The 14,692-nt window shown below is 31.9% G+C and overlaps 1 protein-coding gene across 2 annotated transcripts in view; it reads left to right on the forward strand.

Annotated features, from left to right (window-relative positions):
- The first annotated feature begins 1,607 nt into the window (after positions 1-1,607).
- The window catches only part of LOC139500848 (uncharacterized), a 47,910-nt gene continuing 34,825 nt past the window's right edge, over positions 1,608-14,692 (forward strand). The window contains exons 1-2 of one of the 2 annotated variants that reach the window (XM_071289727.1): positions 1,608-1,715; positions 5,506-5,595. In XM_071289727.1, the coding sequence (XP_071145828.1) occupies positions 5,534-5,595 (62 nt within the window). In that variant the 5' untranslated portion in view covers positions 1,608-1,715; positions 5,506-5,533. The remainder of the gene's footprint in view (positions 1,716-5,505; positions 5,596-14,692) is intronic. The other variant, XM_071289728.1, reaches the window with a different exon arrangement.

A 14,692-nucleotide genomic window follows, 5' to 3' on the forward strand; every position in this document is an offset into this window, starting at 1 on the left:
GAAGCCGAGAAAAATGTGAATTCATACTTCTGCACCATTTTCTCGTTTGAATTGTTTCACTTTTTTTTTTCTTTTTTTATTTCGGAACCTTTTATAGCTGACCATGCGGTTTGGGGTTTCTCTTTTTTGAAGTTCATACGGTAGTCTGTGAATGCTTATGGGCACATTATTTGAACTCTGGTGGGTATTTGTCTAATTGGCAATCATATGGCAAATCTCTTTATTTTCATACAAGTCATACTAAATGATGTGAAACGCTTTATGTAACTTGACATATTAAACACAAATACCAAACTGAACATAATTTAACAATTAAGTTCTTCAAAGAGCAATTAGGTTTTTAAACGGGACTACATTTCTTTTATTTTTCTAAAAAATTCAAGGAAATATACCTCTTCTTTCTGCTTTATCGTCCTGAAAATGCATGAAATATTTGCCACTGGACGTTAGGCAACCAACAATTAATCATGGTAATCTTTCTGCTCTCATATTGTTTCCAGGTCGTTTTCCCTATGTTTTACGTCAATTTGACTTCTAACTGCTGACTTTAAATTATAGAAGAACTTTTAAACAGCAAAATTTTCAAATTCAACAATTGTACTAATTGTGGTTCAAACGGAAGTTGAACATGGAGACGCCCAACATTTTATTTAAACTGAGTGAAAAGCTCTCAGACCATCATACATTTTCAGGAAGCACAAAACGCAGAGCAACTCATGAGTTATGACAACAGCGACCCTGGAAACTATCATGAACCAGTGCTAAAATATGTATATACTACTTATTCACGAAAATGGTAGTCTAGACTGATCAAACCTTTAGGTACCAAATTCTCAATCAAATTGGAATACTGTAAGACTATGATAAATAAAGATGGTATAAAATGTAATGTTTACAATAAAATCTCTACAAGCCAGTAGCACCCGGCGTGTACTTTTATAAAAAATATCTACGTTACTATAGACCACAGGTTGATTTTTATCTGAGTTAGGTTGACATTAGAACAATTCTCCTCATTACAAGGTTTTATCTTTTTTATTTTATGTCCTTCTGTATCACGAAACATCAAAGACATTAATTATAAGGTGCGGATCCAAGTTTTGAAAGGGGTAGGGGCTGGCAAAGTTTGGAGTGGTACATACAGAAAGTCTATGAATTTATTATACACTTTGTTCACATGGGATCTTCAGTCCCCTACACCTGTCTATGCCATGGTATTAGATCCGATATTACGACTAACAATATGAGTTATTCCTAGAATATAGGCTAACCTTTGTCTTTTTGGTAACAAGGGAACTATCACTTGATCATGATATTTCAATCCATTTGCACCCAGACTACTGATCTCAACAAAGATATACATATATACTATATGTCTCTGGTCTCAGATATGCTTTAGACTTCAAGCGGATTATTACCGGCAGAAAAAAAATCATCAATTTAAACTCATATCGCTATTGTTAAAAACTATTTACTGAAAAATCAGACGTATATTTAAATACTTCTTTGTGTATCAGAGATTTTTCATTTGATTACGTTTTTTTTCTTAACTACAATTTTTTTAAGGTTTAAAAATTTTCACCCTTCAGTAACCTCATTGAATTTTTTTGGGACAGTCTAGGGGCGATAATCCGTTTCTTTGTAAAACAAAACGGTACTTTTTTATGCATTTCCGGCAGTTATGCCATGCAAGTGGAATGATTAAACAAGTGTAGGTAGGTTACATTGCACCTCATAATAAACATATGTCACGCAACATTGGCTTTTGCATTGTTTACAATAAATATCACATTTCTGACGCATATCAACAAAAAGGAATGCGGTGGTCAAGATTAGACAATAAAAAAATAGTTGACCCGTTCAAGTATTGATTTTCTCAGGCTTTTTTTTAGTACACATACAACGACCAGTATTTACATTTCATTGTTAACATGTTTACACAGGATGATAAAATTTATACGTGAGAATGAAAATGTGTGAGTGTTTTTTTTTCTAATATTTTGCAACTTTTTTAACCACAGTGATAAAATGTGACTCAGTTACACAAGCACTTGCTGTGCAGTACAATGTAAAGTTTAACATATTATTCATCCAATGGACACCTCAAAAATGTGGAATGTACATTCTTTACTAAAAACGACCTGCAAGTCCCTATAAGATTTTTAATAACAACAGTCTTGTATATATATTTTTAATATTGGTGCATAGTAAAAAAGGGGGAATACAGGTTTTCTGACCAGAAGAAAAATATGAAACTCTTTCAATTAAGACAATTTTCTTTTAAATTACTTGAAAAGAAAATTTCATAAAAAGAATCTTGAATTTCATTTATACAGAAGATAAACATTTATTTTCAATTAATTTTTAACTTGGAAATGACTGCTTTTGTGACATTAATGATTTTAGTACTCTTGGTGATTATGAGTTGTATAACTGGTCTATTTGTACATTTTTTGTGAGGACCAATCAGAAATCAGCAAAAGACCAAAGAGCTAATCTATTGGTCAAGGACCAGTTACCCTTACTCTTTATAACTTGTTGCCTAATACACATATAAAAAAAATGCTGTAAACTTCTGCCCGTTTAGAGAAAAAAATAAGAAAGTCTTTACATTGAAGGCTGAAGGATAATACATGTTATGAATTCATACAGTTAATGGTAATAAAAAGCTGTATGCAATTTAATTGCAAATTCAAATCAGAAGTGGATACCGAAAAAATCTACTGTTTTCTTATTTTTGTTATTTCAATATTAAATTTTTTTGATATTTTAAAAGAAAAAGAAATGTCCATGTCTACATTTTTTCTACTAGAATAGAATCCTTATTTTTTACATGCATTTAATTCCATTTAACATAGGGGTGAATGAAAATAATTAGATTAGTGTAGAAAACCACAGAAAATTACTCAAAAGTACTCTTAAAATTAAAATTCCACTGAAAAATTACAAATTTTGCGTGATATTTTTATTTGAGTTATTTCCCTTTATTGATGATATTTACTGAGTTTGAAAGCTTTGAATTGTCATAGGGTGAAACTTGCACATTTATTTCTTATCTAAGATCGGTATTTAATTGCCCGCATTAATTTACTATAGGAGTGTTAAGTATTTGTAGATTTATTGTTTTCATGAACTTTAGCAGACTGTCTGATTGACCGTTAAATTTATTGTATTATGTAATCATTTCTAATTAGAAGCCTTATATTTTTTCATTTTAAATAAGTACATAGGAAAATTGGGTATATTTTTTTTTCAAAGAATGACATTGATTTAAAATAAAAGAATTATTTCCAATAAATGGAAAAAAAAAGAAACTAGAAATATTAAGTTTAAGCTATATATATTTTTGAAGACTAACAGCTGCAATTGAAATTTCCCACAATATTATTGAAATATACATTGTACATGTATTGTGCCACATTTCTTTTTTTTCCATTGAATGATTGAAGAGTTATACATAGAATATTGTAAATTTGAATTTACTGTATACTATAAAGAGTATGTACATGTACAATTCTACTTAGTTGGTCCTTCCAATTCAAAGTGGGTGTTGTTAGATATACAATAAATCTATGAGATAGATATTAATTGAGTTCTCATTTGGGGGTGGGGGGGGGGGGGGGGGGATCTAATCCCGGATTGTTTTGTCAAATTCCTGTAATAAGCATGTTTATCATTGAAGTAATAATGCAAGTAATTTCACTTGTCCAACCCAACTTTGTTTCCCATTTTCACTTAATTATTTGACTTTCATGCGTCAGTCTTTCAAATAATCCAATGATATGTGTATCTGTTTATTGGTAGTTATAAGAATAGAATAGAATAGAATAAGAATATTTATTATTCCAATCAAGGGCGCTTGATGGGCAGAATAACATGTACACATAAAACAAAACATCATGATTTGTAACAGAAAAATATTTTTATAAACTAAAATGAAACATTAAAAAAAAACTTCATACAGATGTTATTATCTTCATAATATTTTTATCTTTGATACATGTACTATGAAATATGAAATGAATCACAACCTTACACAAAGCAATATTATGCAACCTAATGTGGGTAGAATAATGTTCCTTTGGTAATGAAGCTGTTGCTCACATCTTATAATTATTTTCCATAAAAATGTCATTTTAGTTCAAATATGTCAATTTTAACATGTTTATGACAACACATGTACAATTGACATTTCTGCATTAAAGTTTTGTCATATTTTTATTTATATCATATTTTTCATCATACCGATGAATTTAACATGCTTTTGTAAGCATTGAAAAATTTATTGTTTTTTTTTGCAATTTCGGGACCATATACATGTAGATGAAACACATGAAATGTCTCTTACAAATGTATATATTATATCTCCTCCTTTAAAAGATTTTTTAATCAGATTTGTTACATGTTTGTCACATGTGGTTTTCAAATATATTTTACTGTTTTCAATAACAAATTTAACTGAAAGAATGAAACTTTACAATGTTTCCTCTGTCATTTTCAGACACATTAAAGAATAAGTGAGAGATTTTTGTTATCAATCATAGTTACCTAACTGTTGACATTTTTCTAAGGCTAAAGGTGATGCCTAACCAGATAGAGGTGGTGCTTCCTCTGCCTACCTATATCTACCCACCCTGCACAGAAGACTGATAAACTAATAAATCCTAGTCCAGGTTATACACCAAGCTAACATTGATTTGGTTCTGTCCAGGTTATGCACCATGCTAACATTGATTTGGTTCTGTCCAGGTTATGCACCAAGCTAACATTGATTTGGTTCTATTCAGGTTGTGCACAAAGCTAACATTGATTTGGTTCTGTCCAGGTTATGCACCAAGCTAACATTGATTTGGTTCTGTCCAGGTTATGCACCAAGCTAACATTGATTTGGTTATGTTCAGGTTATGCACAAAGCTAACATTGATTTGGTTCTGTCCAGGTTATGCACCAAGCTAACATTGATTTGGTTCTGTCCAGGTTATGCACCAAGCTAACATTGATTTGGTTATGTTCAGGTTATGCACAAAGCTAACATTGATTTGGTTCTGTCCAGGTTATGCACCAAGCTAACATTGATTTGGTTCTGTCCAGGTTATGCACCAAGCTAACATTGATTTGGTTCTGTCCAGGTTATGCACCAAGCTAACATTGATTTGGTTCTGTCCAGGTTATGCACCGAGCTAACATTGATTTGGTTCTGGAAGCAATGGAAAGCACATATTCATGATATTTGTTGACCCCAAAATTATATCAGGGAAGCCAGACACAGCAATCCTGAATTCTGGTGTTATCCTATCGGGAGCAAAATATTTAGGTTCAGTATGTGGTTGAAATTATTTTAAACGTCATAGCTTTATCAAATCTTCATTGCTAGCTTGACAGAGGCAGTATCCAAAGCAAAATATTGTGTTCCATTTAACTCTTATAATGCTTGTAACAAAATTAAAAAAAACCAGTTGTATTTATATTTATTCCTTGTTTTACGGGTAACTCATGTCTTTTCAGGATGAAGATACAATACAAATAATTGTCCATGGCAGCCACGAAGAGTTTTCCATCAGAGTCCAGAAACTTTAAGCAGTCAAATGAATTAAGGTAATTTAATTGAGATTAATAGTTTAATAGTCCAACAGTAATTGACACTATACATAAAATATTTTGTAAACTATCCATGCAGATGTGGAGTAATTTATTTTGAAACAAGGTGATTGCTAGTGAAACAGGGAGATTGAGGGTGATTGCTAGTGAAACAGGGTGATTGCTAGTGAAACAGGGAGATTGCTGGCTAAACAGGGTGATTGCTAGCTATAATATAGTGAAACAGTGTGCTTGCTATTGAAACAGGGAGATTGCTGGCTAAACAGGGTGATTGCTAGTGAATTGAATTGTAGTGATGTCCGAGATCTACAACCTTGTCATATATATTTAAAGCCTGTGAAATATAATAAAAAGAAATGTTTATGTTTAAAATGGAAAAACCTCAATCACCACCACTATAAAATTCACTAACAATTGGGGGGGGGGGGGGGGGAATGGCTCCAGTCATGCTTCAGTGACTTCCTAAACAATCAATCTCACTGAAAAACTGTCTTTAATCCACCTCTGAGTTAACTGTCTAAAACAACTTGAAGGATGGTTTGAGCACTATGTATTGGATAAATAAACAATGTTTTGACAATAATATGTCAACTTTTACAGAACAAACAACTACAGTGTTAAGGTTATGTAATTAAGTATTTGTCACTTACAATTTTTTGCTATATATTTAATTTGTTAAAATAACATTTGAAGAAAAAATTGAAATAACCAAATGTTGAAGGCATTTATGGTTGGATATGAACGAATGATGTGTTTAAAGACACAAAATTGTCTGAAGTGTATTTGTTTATTAGGTTATGATTTTTTAATTTTTTTGGGGTGATGCGAACATAAATAATCTATACAAAATTTCAGACAAAAATAATGTTATTAAATGTTTTTATAAATAAAAAATGACAATTGACGACCACACATATAATTTTTAGTTCAATTTAAAAGTTACAGTTAATAAGTAAAAGACGAAGTACTATTGGTTTATTTGTGTTGTTCAGTTGCTGTCTCATTGACCTAAAGATACCCATGCCTCACATCTTACCTAAAGATACTCATACCTCACATCTTACCTAAAGATACCCATATCTCACATCTTTGTTTTATTCATAATCATTTGCAGATTAGTTGAATCTCCCCTTTAAGATTAAGTCATTTCTTAAACATCTTAATACTCCAGTATGTGGGTCAATAATATAAGTCTTGTGAAAAATGTTCAAAACATTTTCAAATTTTCTACATGTGATAAAAGGAAGACAACTCTGTTGAATTTTTACCAAAGTTAAATAAGTTAGCCTGCACTTCTTGATAACATCATCTATATAGCTAAAAAAATACCTTTTAAAGTCATTGAAAGAAGAAATAAGTATAAAGAAAAAATATAAAAGAATATACATGTACGTTGTCTTAAAGATAAAACGTTGCAATCAATCAGTTGAGGTCCAAAAATTACGCACGTCACAGCGGAACAGTGCATTTATATAATTAATAAGTATTCATTGCTACATGTAACACATCCCAGATGGTAAAAAATAGCTAAACAAGTAATACAGCCAAAGCCTTCTGACCACTAAGAGAAGGTTGTTTGATAGATTGAAGATTGCTTAATGTCACATCAAGGCAAAAAAGGCTTTTTGTCAAGAGAAGGTAAATTTTATCTTGAGGTAAATTATTTATTGGAAAAACTGATCTTTGATTTTAGGTTTTGGTCATTTCAGACCATTTCAGTTACTGCAATAATTATGCCCCACCTACGATAGTAGAGGGGCATTATGTTTTCTGGTCTGTGCGTCCGTTAGTCTGTCCGTCCGTCTGTCTGTCTGTTCGTTCGTCCGTCCGTCTGTCCCGCTTCAGGTTAAAGTTTTTGGTCAAGGTAGTTTTTGATGAAGTTGAAGTCCATTCAACTTGAAACTTAGTATACATGTGCCCTATGATATAATCTTTCTAATTTAAATGCCAAATTATAGTTTTGACCCCAATTTTACGGTTCACTGAACGTAGAAAATGATAGTGCAAATTTCAGGTTAAAGTTTTTGGTTAAGCAAAACCTTGTATGCGATATATAAAAAATTCTCAGCTTTTCTGAATCTGTACACTATACCGATTAAAATGATGTCTTACTTTAAGGATTGTGACCACAAATAGTGAAACTACAGCTCTTTTTTTATGTCGCGCGGTAGTGGCATATTGGCCAGTGGCAAACAGTTTAACTGGCAAATCCCAAACATTTACTGTATCACATTTTCATCAGTTTTACAAAGAAAATAAATCATAAAATAGGGTTTCTTTTAAATAAATAGAATAAAAACTATGAAATAGGCATGAATAAAGTTACTTTAAATAGATTTTGTTCCTAGTACTATATGAACTAAGTTATAGCTGAGTTGAGAAAATATTGAAATAGTGTTTTTCTTAGAAATGGCATGTGTACCTTTTTGACTATAAAAAGTACCAAATATTTATTATAATGAATAAAACTTTATGTAACACTGATCAGGAGTAAAGGTCAAAGTAGAAAAAATCTACACTTTTCATATGCAACTTTTGGTTCCAAATATATGAGAGATTGAATAAAAATATCATGACGTCGCAAAAAATTAAAAAACTTCAATATTCGCACAGAGTCTGGTTTTCTTATATCTGGTTGCTATGTACAAATCTGTAATATTTGCATTAAATATACCAAACTGATGCTTTTAAATTAATGTATACATGCCGTACAATATTTTTCAGAATTATTTTACTCCATTCGCAAACACATTTCTATGCTAAAACATCACTAATATTTTGTATTTGTCCCTTAAGGGTGCAATCAACAGTTTTTTACGTGACGTCATTCTGTAACAGGGCATGTAATAGTGGACCCATCATGCAGAAGTCAGATATTCATAGTTATATAGATATCTATACATCAATGGAAAGATAATTCTATGAACTTTCTGAATAAATAAAAAAAAATCCAACATCTCTTGTTTAATCATGCAAATTGGTACAAGTTATCAGCTGGAAATTAGGCATTTTCCCCCTAAAAAACCTTAAAAACAGACCACCTTTGGACACACGGATCAGTAACCTGTGCATATATTTGAGATTTCTTATAATATGCATTTCGAAGAGCTTATCCGGCTGATTTAAGAAAATGTAGTTTCAGCCTACGTTCGCCTGCTCCGAAAGGAGCTATCTTACCTGACAAATCAAAGTGCTTTTTGCAACAGGTGAAAATCAGCTGTTTATGGAGTTGCCTCCCATATAGTAGGAAGTCACAAAAACATTTTTTTTTTTTTAAATCTTGACAAAAGTGGCATTTTAATTGAACTTTAATATATGTTTTTCACATTGAACATAAAAAACAATCAACTTTTTCATTTAGTGGTATATAAATAGCAGGGAATTCCATCAGTATGTAAATCTCACTGGGGAAATACCCCTAGTTTTTAGTACGAAACTGTTTATAGCACCCCAAGGTAGTTTTTGATAAAGTAAAAGTCCAATCAACTTGAAACTTAGTATACATGTTCCCTTTGATAAGATCATTCTAATTTTAATGCCAAATTAGAGAATTTATTCCAATTTCACGGTCCACTAAACATAGAAAATGATAGTGTGAGTGGGGCATCCGTGTACTGTGGACACATTCTTGTTTTTTTCTGCTTGACCAATGAATTTTTGAGGAATTTAATTAGTTGATGCATTAGACTAAAAAATATGTATACCGCTAATTGACCAATACTTGATTCCTGCCTTCTGGTAGAAAAAGGGATATTAGTTTTTTTTTTTTTATTAAATTTTTATTAAGAAATATATTGCCTAGACTACATAAGGAAACTTTCTGTAGTTTAACAGTGCTTGTATTGAAGATCATACTTTGACCTATAATGGTTTACTTTTACTAATTGTAACTTGAGAGGGTTGTCTCATTGGCACTCATACTACATCTTCTTATATCAATTGACCAAAAGTGCCTGGACTTCAGCTTGTGTTTCCTACCAAAGGTCTCTGGTTCTTTCTGAATATTCCTACTTTCTCTACCAATATAAACTGGCCATCTCGGTGTACATGGTGTAGTTAAACAGTTCTGAAAGTGGCATTAAACATCAGCTATCAATCAATCATTGTTGGGGACAATGTGGTGACCTCTAGATGTCTATTTTGGTCAATTCATGGGGTAGGATTACTGTACTGTTGATTGTAGCCTACATTTTATTCATTGTATAATTATATTGATTGGTATTGGTGACAAAGGAAGACAGCAACTTAATGTAATTTTGTAGTGACATACATGATAGAGGGTGGTAATGAGGGTACCTTCATGATGAATAAAGGTACTAATTCTTGCCAAATGACATTAACAGTAATATTAGGTGCTTGACAATAAAAAGGGCACTTTTTTTAGACGATAAAAAATTGACAGTTTTTGGTCAAGGTATATATAAAAAAGAAGATGTGGTATGATTGCCAATGAGACAACTCTCCTCAAGCCAACAAAATGACACAGCAATTAACAATTATAGGTCACTGTACGGCCTTCAACAATGAGCAAAGCCCATACCGAATAGTCAGCTATAAAAGACCCCGAAATGACAATGTAAAACAATTCAAATGAGAAAACTAACAGCCTTATTTATGTACAAATAATTAATGAAAAACAAATATGTAACACATAAACAAAGGACAACCACTGAATTACAGGCTCCTGACTTAGGACAGGCACATACATACTTAATGTGGTGGGGTTAAACATGTTAGTCTTTTATGGAGTGTAAGTCCAATCAACTTGAAACTTAGTACACATGTTCCTTATGAAAGATCTTTCTAATTTTACTGGCATATAAGTGTTTTCACCCCAATTTCACAGTCCGCTGGACATAGAAAATGATAGTGGGTGTCGGGGATGTGTGTTCTATGGACACATTCTCGATATGCCCCTCTCCTAAGTCAGGAGCCTGTTGTTCAGTGGTTGTTGGTTTTTTTTCTCGTTTTTCTTTTTTTTATACAGATTAGACTGTTGGTTTTCCTGTTCGAATTGTTTTAAACTTCAACTTTCCATCCAAGTCACAATTTGTAAAAGTAAACCATTATAGGTCAAAGCGGAGCCTTGGCACAATATAAAGGGCCCCCAAAATGACTAGTGTAAAATCATTCAAAAAGGAAAAACAAGGATTTAATCTATAAAGAAAACCAAATGAAAAACACTTACATGAACATTGTTTTAATCAAATTATTGAATTTTTGTAATATTTCTGGTATATGAGTAAATTGTTTTCATGAACCATTGTAATTTATGAAAATTATGTATGTACCTTGTACATATCAGCCTGGTTATGGTATTCATGACCTACATTTTATGCATCATTGATTTTTGGTTCTACTTCACAAATGGGAAAACAAGGCTTTGATTTATACATTACCTAATTGAAAATGGAAGGAATTTGTTTTTGCTGAGTTCTATGTCTGTTGACAACATTTATTAAATTTAGGTTAAAGCATATGGTCTGTTGAGAGCAGTTTTGTTGAGGAAATTTCTGGAATTGTTTTGCTAATTTTAACAAATATATTGCTTTAAGCTGAATCATCACATGTCATGTCCAATGGCAGCTGTTTACTAGAGTTAGACTTTCCATAACTGTGTAGCTTATTGAAAATCTTAGAGAGAAAAAACCAAAATTTAGTTTCTCATTTTTGATTTATATAAAATTAAAAAAAAATCATTACTGTACATTAGTTATTAATAATTATTTTGTTAGAACCTGTATGTTTAATTGAATGTTACATTTGTCTTTTGATACTATTTAATTTAATAAAATTTTGTCCAGTATTTTTCTAATTATGAAACTATTCAATTTGATAAAATTTTGTCCAAGGTTTTTATTCGTTCACAAATCTGTTCCTTCACAAATCGGTCTCCAATGATTCATTTATCATGAAGCCTCGACGTTGATTGTCAGACTCACAATTTGAAAGGTGGGTACACAATATTGCTTTTTTTTTGCCGACCTATTAGTGTATATTAATCTTAATAAACGAAAGCATGTTTGAAAAAAATGTGATGTTGATAATGTCAGACTCACAAGTTTTGAAAGGTGGGTACACAATATTGTATTTTTTTCGTCGACCTATTAGTGTATATTAATCTAAATAAACGAAAGCATGTTGGAAAAAAATGTGATGTTGATAATGTCAGACTCACAAGTTTTGAAAGGTGGGTACACAATATTGTATTTTTTTCGTCGACCTATTAGTGTATATTAATCTTAATAAACGAAAGCATGTTGGAAGAAAAATGAGACAGTGAATTTTACCTGTCTGCTGCTAGACACAACAAAGATTTTTAGTATTAGGGATATTGTATGCAGATATTAAAAATCTTTAGTCAGATATTAAAAATACAGTAGCAAGTTAACTCCTTGACAACTGTGTACATCGCCATAGGAGGGGCACTTTCTCATAACAATTTTACATTTTTGTGGTGATATAAAATGTTAAGTGAAAAAAAAAACTGAATCGGAAATTTTTGACAAAAAAAAAATTACATATGGTAGACATCTATACTACTAATGGCGTCCAAAGGAGACATGATTTTCATTGATATAAGATATTTATTTCTTAAAAAATGACAACCAGATAATTTAATGCAGTGACACTTTTATTTACATAATTATTATATTATCGAAATATTGTTTATGATAAAGTAATGCAGATTATAAAAAAAAATACTTTACAAAAAAAAAAAAGTCAGTAATTTGCATTGAGGTATACTGTAGGAAAGACGGGATTGACAAAGTATTATTTCTTTTATTGATTAAAGTGCATTTTTTATGGTGAATTTTAGGCAGCAACCATTTAACTTCAAAGGGGGGTTATAGGTTTTTGTCTGAGTCAGAAATTTTTCCGAAGCTATCAATTAAGTTATTTTGTTCAAAATTTAACACTAAGGTATAGGGAAAATCTGGATTCAGATTTTTTTTTGTCATCTGCTTAACCACAATTTGTGTTCTTCATCAAAGTGGAGATCTGAATATTTTTTTATGCCCCACTTACGATAGTAGAGGGGCATTATGTTTTCTGGTCTGGCGCTCCGTTAGTCCGTCCATCTGTTCGTTCGTCCCGCTTCAGGTTAAAGTTTTTGGTCAAGGTAGTTTTTGATGAAGCTGAAGTCCAATCACTTGAAACTTAGTACACTTGTTGCTAATGATATGATTGTTCTAATTTTAAAGCCAAATTAGACTTTTGACCCCAATTTCACAGTCCATTGAACATAGAAAATGAAAGTGGGAGTTTCAGGTTAAAGTTTTTGGTCAAGGTAGTTTTTGTCGAGCCTGCAACTTTTGTTGCAGAAAGCTCGACATAGGGATAGTGATCCGGCGGCGGCGGCTACGTCGGCAGCGTTAGCTAACTTCTTAAAAGCTTTATATTTTAGAAGGTGGAAGACCTGGATGCTTCATACTTTGTATATAGATGCCTCATGTTAAGAAGTTTCCGTCAGTCACATGTCCAATGTCCTTGACCTCATTTTCATGGTTCAGTGACCACTTGAAAAAAAAGTTAAAATTTTTGGTAATGTTGAATTCTCTCTTATTATAAGTAATAGGATAACTATATTCGATATGTGTGTACCTTGCAAGGTCCTCATGTCTGTCAGACAGTTTTCACTTGACCTCGACCTCATTTCATGGATCAGTGAACAAGGTTAAGTTTTGGTGGTCAAGTCCATATCTCAGATACTATAAGCAATAGGGCTAGTATATTCGGTGTATGGAAGGACTGTAAGGTGTACATGTCCAACTGGCAGGTGTCATCTGACCTTGACCTCATTTTCATGGTTCAGTGGTTATAGTTAAATTTTTGTGTTTTGGTCTGTTGTTCTCATACTATATGCAATAGGTCTACTATATTTGTTGTATGGAATGATTGTAAGGTGAACATGTCTAGCGGGCAGATGTCATGTGACCTTGACCTCATTTTCATGGTTCAGTGGTCAAAGTTAAGTTTTTGAGTTTTGGTCTTTTTATCTAATACTATATGCCATAGGTCAACTATATTTAGTGTATGGAAATATTTTATGATTTTTATGTCAGTCGAGCAGGTTTTATTTGACCGTGACCTCATTTTCATGGTTCATTGCACGGTGTTAAGTTTTTGTGTTTTGGTCTATTTTTCTTAAACTATAAGTAATAGGTCAACTATATATGTTGTATAGAAGCATTGTTAGCTGTACATGTCTGCCTGGCATGGTTCATCTGACCTTGACCTCATTTTCAAGGTTCATTGGTCTTTGTTTAGTTATCTTGGTTAATGTTAGCTTTTTACTTAGGACTATCAACATAATATCAATGATTAGTATAGAAGGCGAGACATTTCAGCGTGTGCACTCTTGTTGATGAAGCTGAAGTCCTATCAACTTGAAACTTAGTACACTTGTTGCTTATGATATGATCTTTCTAATTATGGTGCCAAATTAAAGTTTTGACCCCAATTTCACGGACCACTCAACATAGAAAATGAAAGTGGGAATTTCAGATTAAAGTTTTTGGTCAAGGTAGTTTTTGATGAAATTAAAGTCAAATCAACTTGAAAGTTAGTACACATGTTCCCTATAGTATAATCTTTCTAATTTTAATGCCAAATTAGATTTTTACCCTATTTCACGGTCCATGGAACATGGAAAATGATTGAGGGGGGCATCCATGTACTTTGGACACATTCTTGTTTTAAGCTAACCTTACTTGTATGAATAAATTTTCGGTTCTCTTTTTTGTTAAAAAAAGCCAAACCTTTTGACATTATATTATAACAGATTTTAACCTATTTTTGATAATGGAGTTTGATAAAAGACGCTGTTTGAAGACTGTACTTTGACCTATAATGATATTTTGGATGGAGAGTTGTCTCATTGGCTCTCATATCACATCTTCTTATATCTATTTATACTTGGTAGTAAGGTTAAACATGCCTTTTATAGCAGGGACGTTAATTTATTAGCAGCACATTCAGATATTTTTCTACTTCTGATAAAGCCGCACTTTTTGACATTATATTAAAAAAAGATTTAAAACTTATTTTTGATAAATGGAGTTTATATTTGGTAGGAGGGGTAATCATTGAC

This window comes from Mytilus edulis, chromosome 13, assembly GCF_963676685.1.
Source record: "Mytilus edulis chromosome 13, xbMytEdul2.2, whole genome shotgun sequence".
Classification (NCBI taxonomy): Eukaryota; Metazoa; Mollusca; class Bivalvia; order Mytilida; family Mytilidae; genus Mytilus; species Mytilus edulis.